This window comes from Calidris pugnax, unplaced genomic scaffold, assembly GCF_001431845.1.
Source record: "Calidris pugnax isolate Ruff unplaced genomic scaffold, ASM143184v1 scaffold38, whole genome shotgun sequence".
Classification (NCBI taxonomy): domain Eukaryota; kingdom Metazoa; phylum Chordata; class Aves; order Charadriiformes; family Scolopacidae; genus Calidris; species Calidris pugnax.
The window spans coordinates 9,665,439-9,688,896 of NW_015090995.1; the positions used below are offsets into that span (position 1 = coordinate 9,665,439).

General features: G+C 46.6%; 1 protein-coding gene across 3 annotated transcripts in view; it reads left to right on the forward strand.

The window, feature by feature from the left end:
- Nucleotides 1-23,458, forward strand: part of GRIA3 (glutamate receptor, ionotropic, AMPA 3) — a 151,872-nt gene that overhangs the window by 126,702 nt on the left and 1,712 nt on the right. The window contains exons 13-15 of one of the 3 annotated variants that reach the window (XR_001413457.1): nt 4,297-4,544; nt 5,105-5,219; nt 21,747-21,861. Coding sequence is in view for 2 of the 3 variants with exons in the window: in XM_014955100.1 (XP_014810586.1) it covers nt 4,297-4,544; nt 5,105-5,219 (363 nt within the window). In the remaining variant the exon portion in view is untranslated. The remainder of the gene's footprint in view (nt 1-4,296; nt 4,545-5,104; nt 5,220-21,746; nt 21,862-23,458) is intronic. The other 2 variants (XM_014955100.1, XM_014955099.1) reach the window with 2 other exon arrangements.

The following is a 23,458-nucleotide window of genomic DNA, read 5'->3' on the forward strand; positions in this document are numbered from 1 at the left end:
GTTGGAAGGGACCCCAGAGATCATCGAGCCCAACCAAAAAAAAAAAAAAAAACCACAAAAAAACCACACACCACCAACCAAACAAACAACACCAGCTCCCACCACCTAAACACACAACAACAACCTCCAACCAAAAAACCATCACCCACCCACACAGCACCCCACCACAAACCAGTAATCTTGGGCACTAGAGCATGCCCTGAAGAACCATGTCTACACGTTTCTTAAATACCTCCAGGGATGGTGACTCCACCACCTCCCTGGGCAGCCCATTCCAATGCTGGATAACCCTTTCAGTAAAGAAATGTTTCCTAATATCCAACCTGAACTTCCCCTGGCGCAACTTGAAGCCATTACCCCTTGTCCTATCATCTGTAACTTGGGAGAAGAGACCGACCCCCGTCTCTCTACAGCCTCCTTTCAGGTACTTGTACAGAGCGATAAGGTCTCCCCTCAGTCTCCTCTTCCCCAGACTGAACAACCCCAGTTCCCTCAGCCTCTCCTCGTAAGACTTGTGCTCCAGCAGTGCAGATCTATCAGACCTTACCTTATTTTGGAGTGTAAATCCTTTCTCTATTGTTGCTCCTGCTGTCTGGCCCCTCTCGCAGGTGTCAGACTCCAGGGAGGGCGCGCAGGGACTGGCAGGGGCGGTGAGAACGTCTGCAGAGGAGGACAAATGGGTGAAAATGTTCTTTCAGCACAGGATTTGCAGCTTTATAGTTAGAAAGGGGATAAAATTTCCTTTTCTGAAAGTCTTTAAGGGACTTTGGTGGGGAGGGGGTGAGGCAATTGGAAAATTGGAAAAAGGAAAATATTTAGTCATAATACCATCTTTCATTTTGTCGCATTGTCTCTTTGACCAGCTTTACTCAACTGGTTGTTTTGTGTCATTGAGCAGGTGTTAAATTCGGCTCCTGGGGCAGAAAATGCCCTCGAGCACTTCTGATGGGGTTTGCAGGTTTCACAGCTCCTCTGGTAGCAATGTCCCTTTCTCTGAGAAGCCTCGTCATAAAGCATTATTTTGGCCTCATCATGAATTTAGGGGAATGGCTGCAAAGAGCAGCACTAACTGACCAGGATGCAGTGGCTGGAGCCCATCACCTCCCTGGTGACATCCGTGGGTCCTCACCCAGGTGCCCCCAGACAGGCTCTGGGCACTGCGACACCGACCCATGCCCCATGCATTTTATTTTAACCTTTCCCAGTCAATATCATTGCTAACTCACATTTTTGTCTTCTACTATGAAATCAGACTGCTATACTCCTTTAGTTAATAAGAAGGTATTATGAAAATGCCACTTGGCAGAAGAGCTGGGCAATGATCATATAGAAAGGTACTGATTTTTATTAACCACATCATCCGAAAGAGTTAAATGAAGGGAGCAAACTATAAAGCTTGGGCTATTTGTTGAAGTTGAAAAGAGATCTGGTTTTGAGTCGTGGAATTTGGTTTTTTGAAGCATGAATGATGATATTCAACCCTTTGCCCTTGGAGCAGGGAATGTGCTTTGTTTGGACCATTTGCAGCCCTGAGCGTGCTGTTGGCACTCATCAGATAACTGTTATTATTAACAATGCACAGATGTATTGGCAATTGCTTTCAGGTAGTCAGGCCAGCTGGAAAGAGTATGAAAGAACTTATTAAAGACAGATATTCCGGTGTGAGTTAGAAGATGAAAAGGAAGAGAAATTCTGGTTTATCTGTGTAATTAAAGGCACGCTCTGCAGAGGAAAACAAGCAAAAGCATACGTCGTGCATGCACAATTTTTGAAGGCTAATCACTTCAGCTTGCTGAGAGATAGAAAGAGTAAAGCTGTATTTTTACCTTCCTTTTGTCCCTTCCGTGCCCATTTGCAAACATAAATGGGCAGGTGCGTTTGTATTATTTATGCTGAAGGAAGTTGAAGGTTGTTAGGATGGGCACCTTGAAACTAGGACATGCCAGAGTGCTGTTGCTCAGGCAGTCTCTGTGTCAGCCAGCCAGGCTCTTTCTCTTACCTTTCTGCGGGAGGGAGCTGCACAGGAAGAGCGGGCAGGTTGGCTGTGGGCAATACCCTGCTCTGCCCCTGCTGCCTGCTCTGTCTGCTCTGACTGCCACTTGCACAGGTGCACGGAGCTGCCCCGCAGGCTCTGCTGCCCACCGCCCGTGATGCATGCTCTGTCTGCTCTGCCTGCTACTTGCACAGGTGCATGGAGCTGCCCCGCAGGCTCTGCTGCCCACCAGGCACAAGGATGGTGCATCCACTGAGCTGGTGACCACCACCACCTCCCACCACCCCTAGTAAGCCCTGGAGTTCCCACAGCCCCACCAGCAGGCACCTGGAATCAGTGCTGTGCCCTGGGCAGCTCCCTGCAGGAAAGGAGGTGTGAAGATGCCCACAAGCATCAAGGGGTTCGTTGGAAACGCGGGAGAGCAGGCAATGGGTGATAGAACAGCGTGTTGGAGCTGCTGGCTCATGGGAGCCTGACCAAGAGCCCTGGTGAGACACCTCTCCCCGGGCAGGACCCACGGTCCCGCTGCCGGCTGGGGCTGGAGCTGCCCCTCTCCAAACCCACCGTTGGGGGCTGGCAGAGGCAGCCAGGCAGAGCCACTGTCCTCATCTCAGGTTATTCAGTGTTTGCTGTTACAGGGGGAAGCCAGGCAAATCCCCCAACTCCTTCTTTCACCTGTGTAAGGATTATTTTAGGCTCCATTTATATCCCCTTCCTCCTACCTCTTCTTCACTCCTGATGCTGGGCAAAGGAAGCCGTACAGCCCATCTTTAGCCAAGAAATGCTCTCTGTTGAAATCCTTCTTGCTTGTTTTTCGTAGCCCACCACCCAGCCAGCTCCTAACAAAGCTGCACTGTATTGTTGTCTCTCTGATTTCCTGTTGTTGATTGGGCTGATTTTAATTGGTTTGCATTTTCAGTTGTTTTTCGACTCATCAGGAAGGATAATTAAAATAAAATCTTGCCCTCTGTGCTGCTCTCAGTCTGTTGAAGCGACACTAGCTGAGCATGTTAATCTGAAGACCGGTGAAGGCAGGGCTTACTCCCTGTGAAATGTTGGGGGCTGGCTGTTAAGCATTACAGTATTCAAAACACATTAAATTGTCCTGAATGAGGAGGAAACATGTCTTGATCATCAAGCTGATGGACATTAACAGTCTTCTGCCACAAGTTTGTTAAATTTGAACTAGATTTAGCTACTGCCTGCCTCATTCCCATTCTGCAGGGAAGGCTGTGGACAGGAAACTGGCAAGGAGTAGGAGGCATAAATTCGAGATACCTACAGCTTGGACTGAAAGCCTTATATAAATCTTTTGGATTTCTAGACTTTAGAGAAATACAGTTGGCATTACTGCCTTCTGTCGACCAAGCAGGAAAGTTTAAACAGTAGTCCAGGATATCAATGCTTCAGAGTCCGGAGGTGGCTTTAGGATCTGAGGGTGGTATAAATGTTATGGGTGGGGAAGAGGGAGAAAGGGAAGTAACACATTTCTCAACATTTCCAGGTTTACAAAACCTGTATGCTGAGCTAGAGGCTGTTAGGATTGGCTCAGTCTCAAAACAGGAAAAAAATATATATACATGACACACGAGCAGTTAACCAGCAATTTTTTAAGCTTATTGCCAATATTTGTGTTTGCTATCTTTTAGGAAAATGTGAAACTGAATTTTGAAAGTTTGACTATTAGTTTATAAAAGATTCTGTAATTATTATTTATATCCCTCATCTGAGCATCATTATTAGAAGCTGCTAAAGCTGTCCTGGTCTCCTGTGTCATAGGCCTGCCATCACCATTGTGAAAAGTGGCTTCCTGCCTTGCTGGGAACTTGTAATATGCAACCTAATAAAATAGGTTTTTCCTAGCTGCGAGTTAGCGCAAAAACCAATGCTGAGGGTTTGTGCGAAGAGGAGAGGCTTCCTTTGCATCTCTTGGTCATGATGGATGAGCGAGGATTTAACATCCTCTCTCTGGTTCAGTAGCAGAGCAACAGGCGGGTGGAGAAACCCAGGGCGGAGCAGGAACCGGGGCGCGGGGACGGGCACCCACCATTGCTCATCCTGACTGCCAGGCTGCCGATTACATGGCAATTAGTAGAATAAACATCAGAGATATGTTTCCCCCTCCCCAACCATTTTATGGTTTGGTCATTGTTCAGGGGGCAATGTGTCTCTCTCTCCGAGCTACCTTGACTTCTTTGTTTGTTAGGGTGTTAATTATACATCTCAGCCGAATTAGCCCAAGGAGCTCAGTCTTGTGCCCTTGCCAACGTGGCTCTTCATTCCCCTCCTTTTGTCTCTCCCAGAGGTCAAAAATAGCCGTCTACGAGAAAATGTGGTCGTACATGAAGTCGGCCGAGCCCTCGGTGTTCACCAAAACGACGGCGGACGGGGTGGCGCGGGTGCGGAAGTCGAAGGGGAAGTTTGCCTTCCTGCTGGAGTCGACGATGAACGAGTACATCGAGCAGCGCAAGCCCTGCGACACCATGAAAGTTGGCGGCAACCTGGATTCCAAGGGCTATGGTGTAGCAACCCCCAAAGGCTCAGCATTAAGGTGGGTGGAATAATATAACAATATCCATGTTGTTATAGTATTCCACCTACCCTGATGTATTGTGTTGTCATTTTCTTTCTTGTGGATTTTGAGGTAACTTTAAAGTTTAAAAATCTTCAATATTCCATGGAGTTAAATAAGACGGTAAATTATGGTTTCGTTTATTTAATGCATCCATTTTTTTAGTGTTCTCTTCGTGTTGTCCTCTCTGATTGTTTGTTGCTGTTTTAATTTTACAGTTCAATGGCTTTTTCAATTTAAATGGTAAAAGCCGAGTTAACCTGCCATATGTGACGAATGTTAACTGCATGATGTGGTGTTCTTGTTACTTTTTTTCTCAAAGACGATTTCCCCATCCCGCACACTTCAGTTTTGAACAAATGTTATCCTCCATGCCACCTTCCAATATTTAACCCTGTATTTGCTGTACAGACATTTTGATAGCTTCACGTTCTGTGAAATTTTAGCCAATTTGTCCTCTTGTGCTCCTTTTTTTATACGTTACGATTTCCTAAGCATTTGTGCATTTTTTCTTACAAGTTATGTTTTATCGTTTCAAGAAATGCTGTTAACCTGGCAGTATTAAAACTGAATGAGCAAGGCCTCTTGGACAAATTGAAAAACAAATGGTGGTACGACAAAGGAGAGTGCGGCAGCGGGGGAGGTGACTCCAAGGTCAGCCTCAATGTCACCACAATCGGGTACCTTAGCAAAGAGTAATCGGCAAGGCTGTTATTTCGCTTCTCAAGGGAAACAAAAAAAAACCAACCAAACAAAAAGAACACAGATTAAAACGATTTGAATAATTGTGGTGGGGAAAAAAATAGCCATTTGCTTGCCCAGTAGCTCTTTCAAAGAAATGGTCTTATTTAATATTGTCAGCAGGCTTGGTCAAGCGTGGAAACCTTATTTAACTAACAGAGAGAAAGTCCAGTATTGGTGGGACCTACGCAGAGCAAATCAGTACTTGTAACTGTACGAGAAAGCAGTGATCACATCTGGCCGTCGTACTAACCCCCGCGGACAGGGCTTCAGTCCTCCATGGTTTAGCTGTGATGCAGAGTGGAGTTTGAGAGGCTTTTTTCACCAGGACTGGCTGTGCCAGCACAGACCTGGAGGCGAGAGGGGTCCCTTATCCTTTGCTCTTTTGGGGAAGGGGTCAAGTGAACCAGTAACAGCATGCACTGCTTTGCTGGGCTGAACTGGTGCCACCGGAGCCCCTGGGAGGAAGCCTGGTCTCTGGAGAAGAGGAGCTTGGGTGGGTCTGTAGCTCAGGGAAGGAAAGGGTGGCTGCTCATCTAATCACAGCCCTGGTCCAGAGATGAGAGTTAAGCAACCATTGTAGCAAATACCTAATGTTACACAGAGATGGTAGTCACCCAGTAATGGTAAAATAATAGCAATAGCAGTAACGTGTAAGGAGCTAGAGCTTGCAATAGGCAGAGCTGAACAAGAGGTGTGCTGCTTGCAACAGGGAAGCGTATTGATGCACTAAACTGGAAATTAATCTTACAGAAAGATATTTTGATAGTTTTGCCTAAAATATTCAGATGTCACCTCCTGTATGCCACTGACCGGTCTTCTGCACACACCTGTGCAGGAGCACTGAGTCTGTGTTTGCTGTGCTTTTGAAACATGTGGATTAAAATCCCAGCTCCAGTGACAGTAGTGGGAAAGCTGTCACTGCCTTCTGCTGAGCTGAGGCTTCCCCCAGCCTTTCAGATAGCCAGCACAGTGCCCAGGCTCTCAAAGCTGCTTTAATGACCTCATGTATTGCAAAAGTTAACTAGCATGCTTTCATACTGCCAGCCGTACCCTGTAAAACTGGCAATTTCTGCAGTGTTTAACCTGGTGAGGAGAAGCTATAGCTAGAATAGGCTGGATACTATTGGTCACCTTGGGCACAGGAATTACCAAGAAAATAATTTTAAAATACATTGTTATAGTGAAAAGTACTGAGATTAATTTTCATAGTGACACTCTCCTACAGCTAGGAAAACCAGTTCTTAGGGAACAATAACTCCTAATGTCTCTCATAAAAATGCTTCAGCTTTGGTCCAAAATCAATAATAACAGTATTTTCAGTAAACCACAGTTTCAGACAATTGCTGCAAATTACTGCTGCATTCTGTTAATAAGAGTTGCTTACAGTTGGCTACGTAGGAAATTGCTCAGCTACTCATCTCTGATGTTAGCAAAAGCCACTGTGTAATAATAAAGGACAGAAAAGCTGTCCAATTCCAGTTTGTTCAGTAACTGGAGGTCCGCAGTGCTCAGCAGCAGCCTGGAGATGAGTGTGAGCTTTTTTATGCCTTTTAGCTCTGCTGCTCATCCTTCAGCAGCATTTTTATATATTGTTATACTTGCCAGTATATTAAGTGTTTAATATTCTCTTGGGATTCAGAAACATGTTGTCTAATGCTGCCTCCATGAAAGAAAACTCTTTGTGAAAACCAGCTTCAATGAACTTCATTGCTTCGAGTTCATTGAATTAAACTCAGCCAACTAATGCTTACAGCCCCGAGGAAACTAAAAAGGGTTTTTTAAATGGTCATAATTAGGGCAGGGCTATCCTTGTGGTTTTGCTTGTGCTGAGAGACCTTTTACAAGGCGTGATACCATCCTTTAGCAAGCCCTTGGCCCTGGTCAGGGACCATTGCGGGAGCAGAGTCAGGTCTGCTGTGATGCCATGGGTAGGTGTCCAGGGAAGAGGGAAGGGGAGCAAACACGAGGATGCGTGTTGTGCTGTTTGAGTCTGTAAATCACAAAGTGCTGTCTTTCCACACTTTGTTGTAACACGCTGTGATGAAGGACTACCTGTTTCTTTGAGCTACAGACGTTGGCTCCCAGGGGCACAGCTCAGCTGGTAGAAGTCCCCAGGGAGGAAAACATGGGTCAGAGAAGACTTCCCACAGAAGACTAAGCTAGGAGAGGTGGTGAAGGGGTTAGGTGTTGTTTCTAGGGATGCTGTAAATCAAAGGGCTTTTTTGTTACAAAGTGGCTTTTCTTTTGAGGTAGGGTTCTGTAGGCACTGAACGCTGCAGGCTGCGATGCTGGGACATTTCAGCAGACAGGCAGATGCCTTCCCAGCAACACACACCCCCATGGTGGCCACCAGCCCCGAGTTCAGGCTGTGGCCTGGCCCCACAGGAGCCCCACTGCCCTCTTGGGGAAGGCAAGCACCAGTGCTGCCCTCCGGGCACTATGGCCCCAACAGTCTCGCTGGCCGACTTCTCCTCTCCTCTCTCTTTCCACCAGAAGCTTGAGTTGCCCTTGTCATCTCATCCCATCTCTCTTCTTAATTGTTTATATGAACACGGCTTCGCTTACAGAGCATTTCAGAGGAGTCACTTCAAAGCGGTTCTTTTTTTCCCTTTTGCCTTAAAGGAGGTGGTAGCTGGGGAGAATCAGAGAGGACGGGGTGGTGAAGGTGCCTCAGGTGGGGATGCAGACCTTGCGCCCCATCACACAGGGTGGCACAAGGACCCTTACTTACTCGGGGCAGCTCTCTCTACCGGCTAAGCTGACAGACCACCTCTCAGCTTCATCAGTAGAGACCCAGGCTTGGGAAATCGCCGCCCCGAGTTTGTAATCAGCCACTTCCTACCTACTGCCAATGAGTTGTGTGTAGCTGTGAGTCGTTGCAGACTTGATGGTGCCAGTTTCTTAAGCTGAATTCCTCTGTGCGATCTGATATTCTAGCTTGCGCTGAACGCCAGAGGTAAGTATGCAGCCTGTTTGCTTGTGCCGGTCCCCTCGTTGTACTACAAAGGACCCAGACACCCAGAAAATGTCCTCCCTTGCTCATCCTCCCTGCGGTTTAGCATGCAGTTCGCTTGTGCTTGGAGATGAATGATTCTGAGTTGTGAGTTCACTTCGTGTTACCGTATCTTCGTCGCCATTGGAAAATTAAACACTGACTTCAAATTTCACAGGGATGTTGATTCTTACAGCAGGAAAAAGAAAAGGTGTTCGATTGACTTCCTGCAAGTTTTTTTAATCTACTTGGTTACGCAGACTGTAAGGTTAGTCCTGTGAGTATCTCGTGCTCTTGGGGTCACTTGTAATTTAAGACTTAAAGAGATTGTGCTCTTTTAATGAGATGGTTCTAAAGGCCTCACCTGGCATATGTCACATTTTCAGTGCTACCAGTATGTGCCAGCACTGGTGTGGAGCAGAGGGTGCCAGTCTGCCCAGCACTGTCTTGGCTGTTGGTACTACCCTGACGAAGGGACTTACCCCACTTTGGTGGTGGTCTTTATTTAAGAAGTCTGAAGGGGAATGTGTGTGGCTCCAGCTATACATAATTTGTCTGTGATGCATGTCAATACGTGTGGGCTGACTTGGCTGGTGCAGACATTCTGGTATGTGCATTAAAATTTGTTCACGTAGCTCTCCTAAATGAGCATGAATTTAGTTCCATCCATTGGATTCATGGCAAAATTATACCATCTTCAAATTCTCTTATACATGTAAGCTGAGTTCTCAATGGTGAGAGGATGCAAAATAGCAGTTATAAAAAAAACATATTTCAGGAAATATGTTGCAGTGTATTACAAGTTTGGAAACTAATTATTTTGTTTATTATACAATCCTATCATCTCAGAGCTGAGTGATGGCTGAACAGGAATTTAACAAGAAATAGACAAAAGGGGATGCAGACGGTGGTAGCAGACTGAGTGACTTAAGTGAAACTAATTATTCAGTTGCATAGGAACAATTTTCTGCTAAGATAAATTTCTATAGTTATGCTGTTGATACATTTCTTGTATTCTTATACCTTCACGGTAACATTTAATGACAACCAACACAGAAGGAGATTCTTTGAATACAGCATCTCGCCAAGTTCACATGCCAAGATTCCTTGCTAATTATTTGACTTAATTTCTTTAACATATTCTTTTTTAGGCTAATATCTCTTTTGGAGTACATCTCTGAAATGACACGCAGTGTAATACGACTTCATTTTTCAGTTGTTTCTTTTTAATCGTAGGATTACTTTTCCAGCGTGCTGGTTGAGTTCTGCCCTCAGAGCCGTGCTCTGTAAAGCATCACATTCTCAAGCCCTTCCGAGCTGTGAGTGTGGCCATTAGCAGATGGGATTTGTTCCCCCATTTCTCTGTGCTAGTTTGCTTTGATACATTTTCAGCACAGCCGTTAGCATTTGCAGCATAATTTGTTTTAAGTGGCATATTTTTAGAAGAAATCTGTTATGCATTATTTTAGATGATACCTGACATCTAAAGAGCACCATTGCCAAATGTGTTGTGCTTTAAAGAGAACATTTGGGGAAATGGCTATCTTAAAAAGATAGCTCCACAATTTATTTGAGCAATTTGTTTGAAATTATGTTCATCAGCATGAATTTACTTGCCACCCATTCTATAGGCCTGGGTTATGAGCTGGAAAAAGATAAAATGGCTGGTCAGAGCCAGTGATAGTAGCTCAGAGCTAATTCATGCTCAGAGCTAGGAAAGTAATATGAAATTATTGCATTGTGCAAATTAGTGACAAAGCGAAATGATACTTTAAAAGGAAGGCATCAGAATATTTGTTTAATTGACAGCTATTACTTTATAGCATATTAGGAAATAACACTGTGTATGTTTTGTGCCAATAATGAAGTCTTAATGTTCTAGGAGTTCATCAGAGCATCTTGCTTAGAGCATTGCCAAGAAGAGCAGAGGGCCCGCTCTGGTTTACAGAAGCCTCTGTGCTGTTGTGCAGATTGTTTGCGGGTGTTTTCCTGCGAGTGTAACTGGGAGACTCAGAATGAGAATTTGGGGTGAGGCAGGTTGCCCAGGTGGGAAAGGAGCTGATGGAGTCAGGGCTGGCATCAAAGAATTGGGAAGTGTTTTGTTTTGCCTGTATAACATCGTGGGACTAGCTTTGCTGCCTTGACAAAGCTGGACCTGAGCGTGAAGGAAAGGCGCTTGTGCAGTGTTATTTGTGGCAGAGCTGGGCCTTGTGCAGTGACACTACGGCCTGCAAGAAATCGTAGAGAAAGACTTGTGACTCATGCTCTCATTTTGATAATACCTGTGGTGCTTAACAGGAAATTTCCATAAATTGCTTGCGTGAGTCATTTATCCTGCATTGTAAGCATCAGTAAGGGAAAAGCCGAGGCAGAGCTCTTTGGAACTGGAGAAGGAAAAAAGAAAACCAGCAGCTCGAAGTGGGGCTCCCAGCAGCAGGAGCAGGGCTCTTCCTTTGAACGTCTCCCTGGGGGCCTGGGCTTGGCTGTTTCCTCTTTAGTGGTAACTGCTGTCACTTAACATACAACGGGAAAAGTAAATGCCTTTCTTCTTCTTCTTCAAAGTAATTCTAATGTTTCAGCACTGAGCTCATGTGGACACAGGCACTTGTGCTGCTCTGGTGGATTGCTCTGCGCTCTAGCTTTATGCAAGCGACGTAGCACTTCTTTAAATGTGTAGCCTTTGGACTAAGCAGCACCTACCTGAAACCTGCTGAGGAGCCAAGAGCAGGAGTCGCAGATGAAGTCATCCCAAGAGGAAAATAAATCATAGAAGACGGGGGGAAAAATGGCTGTGCCTAGAGGCAAGAGAAAGAGAAGGTGAGGGGATGGCCCACACGCAAGGTAAGTTGAGTCTCTTGCTCATATCCATCCAGGTTAGAAAGGATCCAGGCAATGACAGGAAAGATCCGTGTTGCTGTTTCAGTTGTTGTAGGTTTGAGTATGACAGTAAGCATCTGCCATCCCTTATTCTGCCTCCCTGTTTGAGTAGCTCTTCCTCCCACCCCCTCACCACATCTGTACCTCCAGTCTTGGGCTGGAGGCTGTAAATGAACTACAATGACTTGTTACGGCTTGCGTTTCCTAATCCAATAGGCATGTATTATTGCGTTAGCACTTGGCACTTCTATTAAATTATGATCCTGTTAGTACAGAGTTTAATTTGTTTGAGCTACATTTATGAAACATATAAATATACTTTCCTAGAGATGGTTGCTGCTGCCAAACACAGGCTGCAGACTCCCTGCAAAGAGTGGAGGAACTTTCCGTCTCAGCTGGTAGCACATCTGGCTCCGTGCAGGTGTGTTCAGAAGGTGTGTAGGTGTTGCAACATGCATCTGTGTATGTCTTCCACATTGTGGCAAACAGAGTATCAGTTAAAACACCTGAACTCAAAATGCCTACCTCTACTTACTGCAAGGAAAAAACCCACAGATTCCACAAGGATACAGTGATTGCTCCAACCTTCCTCTAAGAAAAAAGGCAAGAAACCTTGAACTGACCGAAAGAACATTATTTATGGAAAAACACAGTAATGAAGACTAGAACAACGTCCTGTTATGGAGAACTATTGCAGCTGCTAAATACTCAGCAATAACTAAAAAAAAATCCACCCCAATAGACCATTTGCAGTGTTCAAATGGTCATTGCAAAACCTGTGTTCAGCACCCTCTGCAGAGCCTCTCGTTTATAGTCATTTGCCATCAGAGCAGAACTGAAAGCCGGTGCCTGTGTGTGGGTCACTAATGCCCTTTGAAGAGAAGCAATCCTCACAGGCTGGCACATGCTGTCACTACACCAGGAGAAGCCACCACCTGGCTCCATCTCCCACAGCTGCTGGTGTTGTGGCTGGCAATATCACAGTCTAAGCAAATTTTAAAAACTACCTTTTGTGCTATTTCATAGATAAGATTTTTGTCATCCCATGACACCATTTGATACCAAAAGACAGAAACAAGGCAAAATGCGCAGTGGCCTCCTGAAAGAGGGTCCCAGCCCAGCTGTGGGTGATGGCCAAGGATGAGCCCACGGCTGGCACTGGAAGCCAGGGAGCTGCAGTCCTGGGGTGATGCTCACTGGCACCCGGGGCCTCGGCGCCTGGAGCAACAGGAACCGCATCTGGCTCTGCCATTGAGGAAAAACGATGTCCTTCTGGCGGGGGATTTATGGCGGTGCCCAAAGCCTGCGAGCGCTATCCCAGCCATCAACATGCACTGTATTTCTTAGGTGGCTGGGGGATATACGGGACTTGAGGCGACAAGTTCTAATCTTCGGATTTTGAAAGCTCTTTGTCTTCTCAAACTAGATGGCTTTCACTTTTATCCCTTCTGCCCACCCATAAAGCATTTCAGTCCCTCAAATGTTAAATCTTGTAGATGTGCAACTGCTGGTAACACAGGGCAGGGAAAAAATGGTGCAGATCTGAAATGGTACCAAAGAGCAATCAAGTGTTCATTCCTTGTGAAGTGCCTGATGCTTTTTCCATGAATGTTAAAATTTCAGCGCGAAATGGAGATCATTTTTTTAGACAGAAGGAAGTAAACAGGAATAGTGAGTGACTGTATGCTTTTATGGCCATATTCTCACGGCTCTGTTCACTCCTGCTTGAAGTACCAGGTAAATCTAGTCTTGAAACAAACATAGTGGGTTTTAATAATGAGCCAGTTTCCATCCAAAATCTTCCCCATCCCTCGTGCATGGGTACATAGCAAACCTAAGTTGTGGCACAAAGACATTGTTAAATTAGTAAATTACGACAGGCAGCTAGATCTGATCTCAGAAAGAGCAGAGCACTCGGACAATACATTCACCCGCAGGTTTTGTATCTAGTCAGAAGTTATTTCAGTAACAAGATCTGACAAAAAGTCCATTCAAGAGTTACAGATCAGGCTGGGATTTATAGAGCTTGGGGGAATAAAGTGCCTTATTTGATTTAGATGGGTCTTTAACCTCAAGCAATGCCCTCTAGAGAGCAATGTTGGATTTGGTATCTCTTCCTGGATTGTTTCTATCTTTACATTTTAATGATACCAAGATGGTTGTTAGTGAGATTTTCATGGTATCCTGTCAAATTAAGCAGAGGGCTTGGGCATGATTTCTGCGTTTGTCAGTGCCCTGTGCTGCTGTGCGCCCGCATGGGCCAGGTCAGGGATGTGTGACTTCGAGGGGTTTCTCTGCTGGATGCGGGGCTGAAATCTCAGTGCAAAGCAACGGTGCAGTCGTTCGGGATTGTTCTCCCTGTCCCCTTCAGACAGTTACCTTTCAGAGCATGGTAAAGGTGACACTTCCCACATGTCTGCAACAAGCTTCACACTCTGCTTCCCCTGAAGTCAGTGGAGATTTGCCAGTGATATCAAACAGGAACAATTAATTCAGTGTTTTCTGTAGTTTTACCCTAGAGGACTTCAGCAAGCATTTTGAATTAAGAACATGCTTGTTTCTTTGCGCCTTAGTCCACTTGCCTTTCCTCTGACACTATGAGGTGGATTTTAGAAACCCAGACAGTTGATGTCTAAACTCTTTGATGTTACAGTGTTGTTGGTTGGGTTGTGCTGAGCTCAGCAATCCCAGGGATGCTCCACCCGGCAAGAAGAGCTTTGGTCATAAGAAACAAAAGAAAAAACCCTGCTGCAGAAGTGAGAGTGCTCTAAATATGTCAGATTCCTAAATTAAAGGGATTACATAAAAACAACAGGGATTAAAACAAGTCAAAACCCACTTTATAATGTACTAACCAAAACCTGGTACCACCATGGACTTTTGCTTTTGGTCGGGAGGGTAGGAGCCCGTTGCAGGAGCTGACTGCAGGGCTCAGCAAGGGTCGCAGGGCGGCTCGGAGGGAGGACGTCACGCTTCATTAATATTGCAATCTTCAGAGGGCCGGGTTTGCCAGAAACCTCCTGCGGCTTTTTGTTGCTCTGATCCCACAAATCAGCAATAACCCTGGTCTAGCCAGATATTAGGCCAGATTTACAGCTGTTCTGTGCCCCCATGGTGTGACACAGCCGGAGCCCAGGGTGACCTTGGCGCTGTGATTGTGCCTCCCCTGATGTGCCCAAACGGGCAGTGCCAGCGCACATTCAAACACAAACAGCTTTGCTGTAAGTACTGCATCCCTCGTGGTGTGTGCCTGCATTTCCCCTGCGCTTCTCCAACCACAGTTATTTGGCGTAGGATGTTGTACTGATGGGGATAAAATGAAAAAGGGCATGTTAGTGACGGCACAGGATGTCACCTTGTGCAGATGCAGTATGAAGCACATCGGGAACTCAAGTTTTTGGCCTTCTAGCCAGACCTGTTTGCAATGGACGGGGCTCCAATTGGCCATGTTTACCGTATATTTGGAGACAGCGTCCACCTGCTTTGTGAGGAGGATCCCTATTGCCAATGGCCTTAAATTTCTTAGTGTCATCACTAAGTGAACTCTCCATTCCTGGGTGAGATGGCACATATCCCTGGTGCCACTGGGGACGCAGACATCCTGCTTGTGTAGCACTCCAGAAGCCACTGAGCCCTCCTGCCTGTGGACCGCTCATAAGAGCCGTGGATCTGTGGTGGCTGGAGCTCTTGCTCAGTGGTTGGCATCCTCCCGAGCTGGTCAGGCATCCCTGCCCGAGCTGAGGTGCTGATCAGCTCTTCTGCAGCTTGTTCTCTGCTGTCCTGAGCCCCAGCCCCAGGCACAAATGGAGAAAGGACGTTTTCAAGACTGGAAGGGAGCTCTCACTAATGATCTATTCTGGTCTTCCTTCAAGTTCATGGGTGATTTCTTCGCCCTCTATCCCCAAAAAAGCTACATTTGGTCTCTCAAGATGCTGCAAGCAACAGCACTGACAAAATGCCACACAGTACCCTATAGACAAAATGCTCAATAAAACATGAGAAACGGGCTGCTGACGGGTGGAGGAACACCTGCAGTTTGTAAACCCAGGTGGCAAAAGATGCCAAGTCAGCCTTTGGGCACCCCACTGCCTGGGACATTCAGTGCCACCTGTGCACTGCCCACCCCATCCTGCACAACTGTGAGGAAGCCCTTTAATTAGTGCCTCAAAGAGCCTTTACTTGTTACACCTTTTCTTTGCAGCTCCCTTTTCTGAAAGATCACATCTAAAAATTCTAAATTAATTCTGAGAAACGGTTCATCTGGTTTGAGGGAACAGTGTGCTGTCTGCTCTCCTTGGCAATGATCATTTTTGGGTATAACATTTATATTACATCCATTAGAGCATAGAATGGGATGAGAATTATCCAAAGCTGTTCCAATCACCACTTAAATCTTTATTGATTGCAAGTAATAAACATAACTACAGTGTTGCTGAGACTTTATGCCACTCAAACACCGGTTACGCACAGCTGACGAAAGTCTATGGATTATTGAGTGAGATTTTCAAGTCCCAAAGTGACTTTTACTCCTTAGTCTCACCTGTAGTGGTCAACAGCTCTTAGCTGTATCACCTGCTGTGACTTGTGAGGACCAGCCCCAACACTGGGCTACAGAGCCATCACTCCTTCTGGGAAAACAGCCCTTTGCTGGCAAGGCTGGCGACCCGGGATGTTCTTTTCATAAATTAATAGCACTTTTTCCAAGAAGCTGCTCAGACTCTTGTGCACAGTCCGAGTTCATTTAGGGAAGGATCCTGTTTGCAGCACCGGCACAGACGCAATCACCAGTAACTGCAATCCGATCGCCAGAAGAGCAACCTGGCCAGCTTTTGCAGTTGTATGTGGGACTTCAGCCTGCCAGGTCTCTTTCTTAAGCTGGTAGAAGATAGAGTAATGTTTTCTCATTATCTGCTTTATATAGGTGAAGGTGAAATCATGAAAATGAACCTAAAAGGTGGTTAATCAAATTAAAAACCTGGTTTTTCTTATAATTTGAGAGGGGCAGAAGTTATGCCTTTCAACATTTGGGACTCATAAAGAGCTATTTCTTTGACGATTAATTTACTTTTCTTCTGCTTCAAAGTTGTTCTGGCCAGAAAGAAATATTATAATGCCACCAGTTTTCTCAATGGAGATAAAAACTACTGCAACTAACCTGAAGCTAGTGCTGTGGCAAGAGGAGGCAGGACAAGAAGTCCCTCAGACAGGGCGAGGGTGTCTCAAAGAGAAGTAAGAAGAGAGAGCAGATGAGCTCTGTGTCATCATGTTCCCTCTTTTCCATATTAATGGAGAATAGATAATAATGAAATAGAAACATAATAGAGGTTCTAAGAAGAGCATATAGCAGCTCTTTCTTCTGAGGGATGATCTCACGTGTCAGCGTGGGAAGGAACACACTCATCCTGGAAGCAATGCTGTATTTTATGCAGATCATCTTGATGACAAAAGAAGTGCTATAGCTATTCTTGAATTTGGAGGGGGAGATGGCCAGGATTTTTAAACTGAACCCAAAGCTTCAGGGACCTAGTTCAGGGTGAGATTTTAATGAGTGAATGCACATCATTTTTCATAAATCTGTTCACTCCGTCGGCATCGTCTGTCACCAGCACTAAGGGGTGCAGCAGGACTTTTGGGGCTGGTGTCCCGAGCCCAGAGGGGCTGAACTGCAGGAGGGAGGAGGCCACACAGCAAAGGGAAGAGGAGGTTCCCTTTGAGATGGTGCCACACTGCATTTGGAAAAAGACTGGCACAGCTTGTTTTGTAGCAGTAACTGATGGCTGAAGAGGGGAAGGCAAAGCTGCCAGCACCTGAGCGGGGACTTCTGACAGGGGAGCAGAGAAACCAAACTGCTGAAGTTCCAGTCAAACCCACCTCTGTCCCAGGTGTAAAGTCACATCTGCAGATGAAGTGAAGCCTGTGAGAATAGATGGGCACCGGTCCTCTTAACAACGTGCCTCTGTTAAATAAATCAATCAAAGCAAATGGCTTAGTTTGCCACTGGGACAATACTATTCAGTATGAGGCTCCTGGTACCTTTTCTCTAGATGCAAGTCTTCCCATCATTTGCAGATGTCAGCAAAAATAATCTTAGCAGGATTTGATAAAGCTGCCCAACAGATTCAACCTCACGTGGTTAAGCCTGGATCAGCCAAACCTGCTTTCTGGATGAAAAGCATAAGCAAGCAAACAAAAAAATCCTTCTGTTATAGTGAGGAAGAAAAACACTGCAAGTTTCTGCCCAAGAATACCATCTGATGACAGCTGAAACACTGACATCCTGATCCTGATTGCCTCTGTTCGTTTTCTTGAGTGTACAGAGCACAACAAGAGAGCACAAGCTCTCAAACTTCTGAACATTCTACTTTGATAAAAGCATCCAAACTACTAGAGAGCTGGGCTGGAAACCACATGGGGGGGAGATGAAAAAGAATCCTGTCATAAAATAAAGGCAGAGGAAAAACAGCTGAAGCCACCCGGGAAAGGACTGAGGACCTCATAGGATATCCTGTACAGCCCAACAACAGCAACCTAATTAAAAAAGCAGCTGGAAAGCACAAAATTATCCCAAGAAAAAAGATGAGAAAATGGAAGTCTTTTGAGAGAGAGACCCAGAAACCGAGCAAGTGATTCTCTGAGCCGATTTTGGGGCAGCACAGCTGGCCAGGGAGGCAGGTGGGTGGCTGGGACACAGCCTTCCTGTGGCACCCAGGGCTAGTCATTGAGTCTCTCCGCTCCTCTGCCTCTCAGGCAATTAAAAAAATCTCCCCTCGAACAAGCAGTGCCAGGGCAAGCTCTGAAAAATCCCCTTCCTACAGCCAACAGCCCTCCCTCCCAGAAGAGCCCCACGCTTCCCTCTGTAATAGCAAACAGAAGGCTTTGCAGCTTGGTAGCCTCCGACCTGCCGGCGTGGGCAGGGTGCTGGCAACACCCCGGGGCCTTTTTTGGATGGGCTGGGTTGCCAGCCGAGGCACAACACGGAGGATTTGCATCCCGTGTGCGCTGCTGAGCGCGCGGCGAGAAAAATGCCACCATCCAGACATGTCCTTCTGCACCTCCATTGGGATCTCGGCCAAAGCCAGGCCTGACTCTGGCTGGTAAAGCGAGGGAGGCTCGGTGCTCAGAGAGGGGTGATCGGAAAATGTACCAACAGCCAGCGCTTTTCAATGTGTTTATTTCGTCTGGGAGCTGAGGAGCCTGTCCCGCAGCAGCTCGCGTTGTATCCCACGGGTGAAGAGCTGGAGCGGGGCAGCAGAGGCCTCGCACCTTCTCCCACCATCGGGTCACTTGGATCCTGCTGCACCGGGAGCAGTTCTCGGGATTAATTACCTGCGAGCAGACAAAATTGTTCCTTGGGACTCTGATCAAACAAGCTGCATTTCGTGCTGCGTCTGTGAAGCACAGACTAGTGCCTTTTCTAGCACATTGAGAGGGCTTTTTTGCTCAGATGCACACCAGGTATCCTAGTGCCCCGGGCAGCAAAGCAGCGGGGCTGAGGGGGGCTGGGAGACCCCCGGTCCCTCCTCACACAACCTGCCCGTCCCATCCCAGCTGCCCACAGCCGGGACAGCTGCCAGCCCCAGCACAGGAGCATCCCAGTGCTGTGATGAAGGGTGGGTGGCCTGAAGATGCAGCAGCTCCTCAGCACTTGTCCACCCGTCCTGCTCTGCTCCTTGCGCTGGGACAGACGGACGGAGCAAATCGCCTCTTTCCAACCTGGGTTGAGGTACTGCAGTACCTCACCTGACAAACAGGGCCATGACAAACTGTAGTGAAAACCCCAGTTTAGGCAAATTCCCATCTGTTTAGTTAAGATAATTTTAGTTTACTTCTTTTTTTTTTTTTTTTTGGCAGTTGCGTGTGTGCAATTAGCTGCAATCTTGGCTTTAAAAAAAAATAAAGCACCCTAATTAGCATGTTAAGCCTCCTCATTTCCCAATACTGTATAATGTTGTGAAAGCTAATCTATAATGTATTGGATGTTATGCAAATTCTCTGTACTCCATATGGGGTTTATAAAGGCATGCAAATTAAAAATAGTGTTTGGAATAGAACTGGGGGGAGGGGAAAATTTGCACAATAAAATATGCGGATAGGAGGAAAGGTGTTTATAACCTTCTCCCTATTGTTTGTGTATTCTCAGCTGCACAATGCTTTTCAAAGCGGAGAGATGTATTGCATAAAATCTCTCCAAATTGGATAGTTTTTAAATGAAATTTAAAATGAGAGCACTGTTCCCTGAGCAATAATCCACACCGTTCTTTCTGCTGGGGCTCGTAACGGGTAGGTAAGGACACTCAGCTTTCACTGACTGGCATTGCAATCACACACAGCTGCTTGTAGTATATTTGCCTGGGTGTCACCATGGGCCTCGACACAACACGGCTGCCCAGGAGGGTCCACGGGGGTGACTTGGCCAGGACCTGGCTGGTCCCCATCGGCATGAACTATCAGGGCAGGTGCGTTACCTGCAGAACCCAGGGCGTTTGCAGTATCTGCGGAGCGTGCTTTGATCCTGTTGATGTTTTATATCCCTACCTATAGGTGGATGTAAATGTAGCTGTGATACAGCTGGCTTTTTACGGTGGTGGAGGGGCTCGGTGCCTGCTGCCAGTGCCCAGCCTGCAAACACGTCCGTGTCTCGTGCGGCTTGTCACCGCCGCCCGTCGGCTGTGTGCGGCTGAGTGCATACAGCCTTCCCTGATTGATACTTAATTAGATTACAGCTGCTGCTTAAAAATAGCCATTTTACAAAAATGAAATCTTGGCTGGTGTCAAACCGAGCCCTGTGCAGCCCAGGAGGAGTGGTGCTGCTTCTGCCTGGCCAGCCAGAAAGCTCTGACGGTGCAGGCAGAGCCAGTGTCACTGCCACTGGAACCAGAGACTGGTGGTTCTCCCCACCTCAATGGCTTTTGCCCTCCCTGCTGGCCCTAGTAACACCACTCTGGGTCACGTTGGTGCAGCCTGTGGGTCATTCAGCTCAAGAGCTTCTGAACATGCTCATTTTTCTCGTGGTGCCCCACAACCTGCCTGGGCTTGGCCGGGCACAGCCTGTCCCCCCTCCATGGGCAGCTGCCCTCCAGGGTGGCACCTCAGGCCTGCTCTCTTCCCAAAGGGCATGTAGCTCTTCCAAGGGCAGTGTTTCTCAACATCAGCCCCCCTACACAGCCTTCTTAGCAGATGAGGGCTTTTCTTCACCAGCTTCTTCTTCCAGTATCGACCTGCCCCAGGAATGGCAGGGCTCAGCTGTTCCTGCCCTCCCAGCCTCTGGCAATTTCCCTAAATGCTGCCATGTAATTAAGCTTGTAATTAAGGTGTTCTTGTATAGGTTGTGCTGCTTTTTCTCCTGAGTTTCTTCCTCACTGCAGAGAGTCATGCACTTTGGGCAGAGGTGGGAGAAGGCTGGGGGCAGTGAGAAGGAGAAGTGGGGCTGGTACCAGGGCAGACGTGGGCTGAGTTCCAGCATCTCCTCTGCTGACAGCAGGTGTGGATGGCCCCATGGTGGGGCATGTTGCAGGGCAGCCATGCATGTGATTGCCTGGTGTTACCCCATGCAAAGTGGCACAGCATCATTGAGGATAAGGACCCATTCCTTTCTTCCCCACTGGCTGCCTTGCCTGGCCACGGAGTGGGGATCAAAGCTGTTCAAGCAGGAGCAGGAACTGAAGATGTCCCTAACACAGGGAGCCAGTCTCCTGAAAATGGGCAGCAGAAACCCTGAGATGTCACACAAGGAGGAAATGGAAATGAGAAACCCCAAATGATGCTTCCTCAGGTGCTGCTTTCCCACAGGGAAGAGATGGGTGAGCTCAGGGCTTTTGTCAGCCTGGGCTTGTGGGCTTCTATCAGCCCCAGAGTCAGCAGCTCCCTGAATCCTGCCAACGTTTCCCACCCTGGGCACTTTCAGCCGGTGTTTCCGAGTTCACTAATTTGTTTCATAAGGGTCTGCATTTGCTTATTTTCTACCGCAGTTGCCTGGACCGATGTACTTGGGACACAGCAGCTCCAGGGCAGAGCACGGAGCTGGAGAAGCCACCGCCGGCAGGGAAAGAGCCGTGACAGCTGGCAAAATCTCCCTCCATGGCATCCCCCCGGGGGTTCTTTGCTTTGCAGATGTACACACACACACACACACACACACCCCGGGTGCGGGGTCTGCCCGGGGGTCCGGAGCCGCAAGCGCCGTTTTACTGTAAGAAGCCGCAGGTGGTGGTGTGTGGGGCTTGCTGTCTGTTAGTGCAATACGAGGGGTCCTGCTAGATCAAACCCACCATAATCTGTAAAGCTACTGCCAACACCTGCCATTGAACCAAAGTGGGAAATTGGCCTTGCTTTGTTTCTGCTGCCTTCATTTAACAGTGAGTGCCGATTACTCAAAGCGATATGGGCAGGACCTGGTAATTAGCGTTGCTCTAGCGTTAACTTAAGGGGATGATCCAGTTGCCTGCAGTGTAAATACTTTGTGGCCAGGAACCCTGCTTTATCGCTTTGTATAGTTTTAAAGTAGTTTAAAGATTGAATAACATAAAATAACATAATATAATGTTATTTATGTTATTTCCCACGTGAAGAACTCCTGTAAACCTTGCAGTATTGAAACTCAGTGAACAAGGCATCTTAGACAAGCTGAAAAACAAATGGTGGTACGATAAGGGTGAATGTGGAGCCAAGGACTCCGGAAGTAAGGTCAGTCGCTGAAGGTCTTTTTGTACTGATTAGCAATCACATTTTGAACCACTGTTTGTTTATACAAAGAATGACTTTCAAAAGTTGGTATTTACATTTTGAAGGTTGAAAGAAAAGAATAGAAAAAATAATTTAAGTCTCTGAACGTGACAGCATTTTTCTTTTATGCAGTAACAGACTGTAGTTGTAAGTATGTTTTATTGTTTGAGTATTTTGCTAGAAAAACATGGAAAGAGAAGCCCCCAAAGCCTCCCAAGCTGGTATCTTCATTTAAATGTGCAAGCTTCAGCACAGTCAATGTGTATTATTCAGGCCAGCATTTTTTCTTACTTTTAGTTTTATTGCAAAACCACGTTTCTGTTTCAAAATTGTGACAGATTCTCTACATGTCAGTTTGGGAAACAGCCACGTGCTTGCTGGGGGTGGACAATTTCAGGACAGACCCATGATAAGGAAAAAATGCCCTTCTTGCCCTATTTCCTAATTCAGTTTGAAATTGGTTTGATTTTAAACAAAAAGTTTAGAAATCCTGTTGGTAAGTCATGACATAAATATTGTATATATATATTTTATTTTTTTTCTGTACCGTTTTGCTGCTGTACTGCCCTGTCCCACACCAGCCGTGCTGTGGGGCCACTCAGAAGCCCCATAGATCCCCGTGGAGATCCCACCCCTGGGGCAACAGGTGGATCAGCCCGGTAGCTGCACACTTAAAGTGCAGGAAATATTTGTTTACACCACTCACTTAAAAGAAAACACAGAGGGTTTTTTTTAAAATTTTTTTTACTGCTTGTAGAGCCATTGAGTAGAAGAACACTGTAGAAGTGCTGGGCTTTTTGGAGTAAAGGACATTTTCAAAGGCACCAAGAGGAGGAGAAACCCAGCTCCAGCTGAAATCAGTCACAGTTGAGTGCCCAACTCCCCCGGTGCCTTTGGAAATGCTCTCTATAATCATTCAAACAGAAAACTGTAATTTGGAAGCACCCTCTCAGTGTCAGAGGACAATTCCAAGTTCCATTGAAGCCAATAATAAAAAACTCATTGATTTCAGCTGGACTGGAAGTTGCTTAGGGGAACAACCCTGTAGCTGTTGTCTGAGAGAACTTTGGGATCACAGGACAGCTGAATGCACAGCAGCTGCAGGAGGAAATTGTCATTGAGAAGAGGTGTAAATGAGTAATATCTTTAATTTAAATGGCAGGCTGTTTGCTACAACTGCCTCTATGCAGACTGCCTGTGAAACACACAGACACTTAGAAGGTAGATCCTATTTTATTCTGACTATAAGCAAGTTTTGCTGTCCCTGGAGGTGCTCCTACACCGAGCCCCCGGGTCCAGCCCCTGCCGCAGGTTGCTCTGGCCCCTGCCCATCCCGTGGGGCTGCCAGCAGCGATGCCCACACACAGCCCGTGCAGCAGCAAAAGGGTTGCAGCTCCATTTGATGGGATTATGGAATCCCGTTTTTAAAAAATGCAAGCCTTCTCCCCCATCTGACATGTATTGAAGGCAGATAAACCCTGGCCAGCATTTTTTTGTGTTACGAGTGGTTTTATTCAGTAACTCCCTCTCCCTCGGTCACCAAAGGTACTAGTTTAGT